The sequence below is a fragment of the Poecilia reticulata genome, chromosome 16 (assembly GCF_904066995.2).
Source record: "Poecilia reticulata chromosome 16, P_reticulata-male-v2, whole genome shotgun sequence".
NCBI lineage: Eukaryota > Metazoa > Chordata > Actinopteri > Cyprinodontiformes > Poeciliidae > Poecilia > Poecilia reticulata.
In genome coordinates this window covers 8,083,097-8,089,096 of record NC_088845.1, presented here as the reverse complement: position 1 = coordinate 8,089,096, position 6,000 = coordinate 8,083,097, and the positions used below count along the sequence as shown (strand labels likewise).

The 6,000-nt window shown below is 34.2% G+C and overlaps 1 protein-coding gene across 1 annotated transcript in view; it reads left to right on the top strand.

Annotated features, from left to right (window-relative positions):
- Positions 1-3,729: 3,729 nt before the first annotated feature.
- The window catches only part of LOC103477874 (meprin A subunit beta-like), a 46,844-nt gene continuing 44,573 nt past the window's right edge, over positions 3,730-6,000 (top strand). Inside the window, exons 1-7 of the mRNA XM_081597249.1 lie at positions 3,730-3,822; positions 4,472-4,490; positions 4,582-4,605; positions 4,694-4,719; positions 4,824-4,908; positions 5,233-5,350; positions 5,680-5,858. Coding sequence (XP_081453375.1) covers positions 3,754-3,822; positions 4,472-4,490; positions 4,582-4,605; positions 4,694-4,719; positions 4,824-4,908; positions 5,233-5,350; positions 5,680-5,858 — 520 coding nt within the window. The 5' untranslated portion in view covers positions 3,730-3,753. The remainder of the gene's footprint in view (positions 3,823-4,471; positions 4,491-4,581; positions 4,606-4,693; positions 4,720-4,823; positions 4,909-5,232; positions 5,351-5,679; positions 5,859-6,000) is intronic.

Sequence of the window (6,000 nt, the reverse complement as noted above, 5' to 3'; positions counted from 1 at the left end):
CTTGTGCTGGTTTCAAAAATCTTTTCTCAAAAAGGGAACGTAAGTGACTTTTGTTGCTAAAAAACAAAACAAAAACAAAACAAAAACTTCTGTTCTATTTAAATCCTGTATTGTTCCCAGCAAGTAACCCGAAACATAGCAAACAGAGGTGACAAGCAGCTTCTGAAGAACGACTAGATCAGTCTGACAGATATACTGAGTCACAGTCATTACCAAGAATGAGGATATAATGTGAACCTGGCAGGAAAACTGGAAATCAATCATCACTGTGCCATTGACATCACAAACAGCAGTCAGGTGTTGTTTCCTGCATCCATGTGTCAACTGAGTTCATGGGCAAAGAGATACAGTAACTTTATACCGCACTGACAATAGAGTATGTGTGGAAAATATTAGCAACTTGGAGTTTTTTAACATTTTGTTATGTTATAGCCTTATCCCAAAATGAATTCAACATATTATCCCCTGTAGTTGCAGAACAGGAATTCGACGGTGAAGAATCTGAACCCTGGAGGCCTCATCTGAGTTTTCACTGGGGGGTACGATCACTAAACAGGAAGTCCTCATTTATCAAACCACTACATACCTCTTTATAGAGGAATTAACGCATAAAATGATGCCTGAGCTTTAACTGAGCTTCTGCTATTGCATTTGCTTTACCTGGACTTTCCACAATTTTAACAAGGAAACTAGACAACAGCTCCACTCATGTTGCAAATTGAGCATCTGTCTCAGAAAATAGCGCAGCCACCTCAAAGAGTTATGTTTGTATGTAATGATAATAACAATTCCCTAACAAATAGTGTTGAAAACATTTAGTAAAAGTCGCCACATACAAATATTTTGTTTTCACACATTTTATTTCTTGTGTTTTTTTAGGATTCTATTTCCGTATGTCACAACATGGACGACAACATCACACGTTTGTGACCAAACCGCAGCCATTCCTACATTACTGGGATAAGTATCAAAGTCAAGACTGGAGTAGATAAAATCCTTGAGCTTCTCAAAAGCCTTGTGGAAACCCTTTACACTGCTTTTTCAGTGTGTTGCAGAAGTTATCCCATCTCAGTGACAATAACAATAAGTGTACAAAAGCTATTAAAAACAAAAAAATATGAAATGGTAATCTCCAAGCTTATCAGGTTTCTCTACTTTTTTATGTTATTTGTATTTAAAGATCGCATAGTGGAACAATCCTTGTAGGACTGAAAGTCAGTTTCACAGGTTTTGACAAGTTAAAATAAGACCGAGTGTCTGTTTTCATCCTTGTTAGAGTACACAATGCACAATCACTTTGTTTATCCATCCATCCATCCATTTTCTTGCACCCTTTTTCCCTCAGTGGGGTCGGGAGGGGTGCTGGTGCCCATCTCCAGCCAACGTTTCGGGCGAGAGGCGGGGTACACCCTGGACAGGTCGCCAGTCTGTCGCAGGGCAACACAGAGACACACAGGACACACAACCATGCACACACACACTCACACCTACGGGCAATTTGGAGAGGCCAATTAATCTAACAGTCATGTTTTTGGACTGTGGGAGGAAACCGGAGTACCCAGCGAAAACCCACGCGTGCACAGGGAGAACATGCAAACTCCATGCAGAAAGACCCCAGGCCGGGAATCGAACCCAGAACCTTCTTGCTGCAAGGCAACAGCTCTACCAACTGCGCCACTGTGCAGCCCCAATCACTTTGTTTAGGTTATCAAAATCATATGATTTCTAATTGGCACAGAGATTGGATGAAGAGTGTTTTTAGAGCGTCACACATTAAAAAAGAAAAGTATAAGCCATCAGGATCAGATTTAGCGTTGATGACAGGATAGTCAGTTTCTTACATAATAAGTTGACACAAATCTTTCCTTTCTATCTCTGAACGTCGTAGAGCTGCACACTGTGAGCTTTTTAATCAGTTTTTTCGTATACTTCAGCTTATTATGTTTACATCATTGTATCAGCCCTCGCCATATTAGCTAAAGGTACAGAGTAATATAATTGAAAGATTAAAACAACAATTACAACTATGGTCTTTGTTTGGTGCTTTATGTATCATAAAGGACATATTTGTAGAGCCGTATCTTAACTTGTTCAAAGAAACATAGTAGGTCACCGTTGAAACCACGAGTGCAGAAGATTTTGTAGAGGCTCGGAGAATTACTCAGTATGATTCTTGCATAAAAAAATAAAAACAATATTTGAGTGAAGGATTCCGACCAAATATCAAATATTGCTTTTGCTTAGTGTTTGTTAAATACAACATGATGCCACATTGGAACAGATTCCTGATCATGAATGTGAGCTTATTGTACTAAGTTAAATGTATTAATTAAAGAGTGCACCTTTAAATTTACCATAAAATGGAGGAAATGGAAGTAAAGTGTCTGATCACCAATCAAAGCCTTAAAAAGTTTAGTATGAATATAGATCAGACTAGTTTTTGACCAAAAGCTGATTGTGTATGTGTTTATGTAGTTAATGGAAAGAATCAGTTTAATTACTGATGCTAAATTACTTTAATCAGTATTAATTTTGTGTAACTGAAATGCCCTGTCATGATGACTAAATGATACAGCATTTACAAAGCAGATTTTGTTTAAGGTTTTGGTGTGCACTTAGTGACTTACTGCATCAACTCCAACAAAGAATTTTTTTAATGTGTTATTTTTTCATAATTGTCAGTGATCTGAGTTGCTATACTTGTGTAATACAGGGACAAAGAGAAACCAAGAAAAGCATAAAAAAGACAAAACAAGTTTATTTAAGTACTGACATTCATATGCAAAAAAAGCAACAAAGCATCCAAATAAAAACGATACAAATGTTTTTATTTGGATAAAAACATACTATATGTTTTTTACAAATGTAGTACTATACTATACTATACTATACTATACTATACTATACTATACTATACTATACTATAGTACATATACTATACTATATGTATAGTATACATATAGTATATGTATACTATATGTATACATAAAGTATACATATTGTATACTATATGTGTTTAATTAATACATTTAACTTAATACAATATGTTTTTTACAAATGTAAAAAACATAGTATACAATAAACATCAGTTTAAAACAATTGTCTTTACAAAAGCTGTTTTAAGTCCTGATTTAAATGAACCAATAGTTTATGTACATGTCATGTTTTTGGGGGTTTACAGAGCTAAAGAACACGGAACTAAGCGCTGATGGTAAATGCAGACCTGTAACCTGTTTGCTTTGTTTTCAAAATAACCAGTCTGTTCAATTCTAAAAATATTGCACAATTAAAGGTGTGAGACCACAAAGATTTACAGTTTTAAATCAAACTGCCTGAATTGTACAATTGCACATCTCTTTGTGACATCTTCACATAAAAAGAAAATGAGGAAGAGACCCACTGTCTCTTATAAAATGAGGAAGAGATCAACTATCAAAGACACATCTAGATTTTTATCAGTGAAGAGGCATTGACCTTCATATCTGACATACCTCAAACAAAAAAATTACTAACTCATTAACTAAACATGACTCCTCTTGTCTTGAAAACCCTCATCCGTTTCTTTATAATGTTAATCAGAGTGAAGACGGAGGTTAGAGTGGTTGGCTCCTTCAGGACAGGTACAAGACGGGTGACTTTAAATTCAGATGAACTGAACTAAATCCATAGACTTTGTTGAATTATGTTTGACATTTATTTCATTTGATATTTAGTCAATAAATCTCATATTTAACTTTTATTCCAGGACCAATCATGAGACTGAAAAGCTACTTTTTTCTTATGGTGAACTTGGCAGTTTCATCAGCACTTTCCCTCCCTATGGTAAGTATTTGCTTTTTTATTTTTTTAGCTGTTGTGTTATAAAGTATGAAGCGAAAAATATTTGTAACCTTTTCACATTATGTAAAAAAAATAAAAAATAAATAACAAAATATATATATATATATATATATATATATATATATATATATATATATATATATATATATATATATATATAGAGAGAGAGAGAGAGAGAGAGAGAGAGAGAGAGAGAGAGAGAGATTTTTTTTTGTCAGGCATTCTGACATTGATATTTCCAATATTTATTTTGTCCAAAAATATTGTGTTGCTCCAAAATACATTAGAATAAGTTTTTGGTTAAGGGCCAACATATACCTTCTTTGGCCTTTAGAGATCTGCCAGCATTTATAAAATTTAACAATGGTTAAACAACATATAGATTATCTATTAATCTTGTTTTTAAATTCCAATATAAGCCTGTTTTTTTATTGGTCAAAAACAGACTACAGATTTCTCAACATCTTTTATTGAACAAAGAAAGTCAAAATGTTAAATAGTACAAAAAATAAGAGCATCCTCCAAACATGTAAACCTTTCATGTTTGAAGGAAGAATGCTTTCTTTTAATCATTATTTTATGTCAGTTGTATTGTTTTTATGTTCATCTTTGTTCAATTTTTTTAATCCAGGTGGAGGTAGAGGTAATTGGTAAGTTATAGACATTTATTTTATATCTTCATACATTTAGTCTTTTGTGTGACCTAATGTGAACTGACAAAGACTATTGTGTGATTTTTAGATGTCAGTGAACACAACACAAAGGGTAAAGTTACATTTCAATGTTTTTGTAAGAAGATTTTTGAGAAATTGATTTATTTTTTAAAACTATTAACTTTATGCCCTCATCTTAGATTTAACACTTGATGATATTCGTGAGGTAAGTTTAGTGCCACAAGCCAACTGATCAGGGTTCAGTTAAAAGTATATTTCTGTGTGTATGTTTTGTCTTATGTGCCCGTGTCTCATGCACAACTTGTTTAGCCTCCAAACATTCAAAGGAGCAGCATTGTACCTGGAAACAGTCAGTGGACATCCCCTGTTCCCTACGTCTTGGATCAAGGCCTGGGTATTTTTCTTTCTTTCATAAAAGAAATGAATTTAAACCAAATGTTTTAGGGGATGTGTGATTCAAGAAAGTTCTTGTAGCGTAAACGTTCACTGTTGAAACCTGGGTCTGCAACTCAGCAAATATCAATAGAAAAGAGTCCTTTGTCGAATGATTTGTGCAATGGAAAACTGCAAAAGCAAATGAGTTGAATGAAAATATTTCTGTGTTCTTGTTTTTTCTAATGAATATTATTGTGATGTGATTCTAAGAACAATAAGCAAAATAAATGTTGTGTCATTTGTTCTCTATTTACCTGCTTTGAAATTGACTTTGAACTGAAAGACTTGAGAGCTAAAGGAGTCATCATGAGAGCCTTTGACCAGTTCAGAGTGAAGTCATGCATCGATTTCAAACCCCGGGACTCTGAAAATTATTACATCAACATCAAAAAGCTGGATGGGTAAGTTCCCTGTTTTCTTTTTTTCTTAAAAAGATTGAAAAACCCTAATCACGCAGCTGATTTATGTGAATGCAACCTCTCTAAGACCCGCCTCCTGGTTCTGATTGGTTGTTTTGGTTAGCAGTGGGTGAGGGCAGAGGAGCTTGATTTTTTTCATATCATAGTCTCATGTCATGGTGACAGTGTGACATGGTCTTTTTGTGTTGAATTATTAGTGTATAAACAACGTATAATGTGATTATCACAATGTAAATCACTTTCCCAGTACATGTAGTGGTGCTTATTTGAAAGATTTTGATGTATCTTACTGGTGTTTCTTTCTGTTCTAGATGTTGGTCATATATTGGTCGAATATTCGCCAACGGACAGGACCTCTCTATTGGTGCAGGCTGTGACTACATTGCTATTGTTGAACATGAGATCCTTCATGCGCTTGGCTTCTACCATGAACAGTCTAGATATGACAGAGATGATTATGTACGGATTGTATTCGCCAACATCCTGTCAGGTAGAACTGATATTATAAAATTCATTATATGAAAAAAACATTTAGCTTTGTCGTTTTGTATTATTTTCAAAATGTAATAGGTACAAAATACATCAACCAGTTAGTAATACTGAACCAAAAGTTAATTTTCCAGTGAATAAAT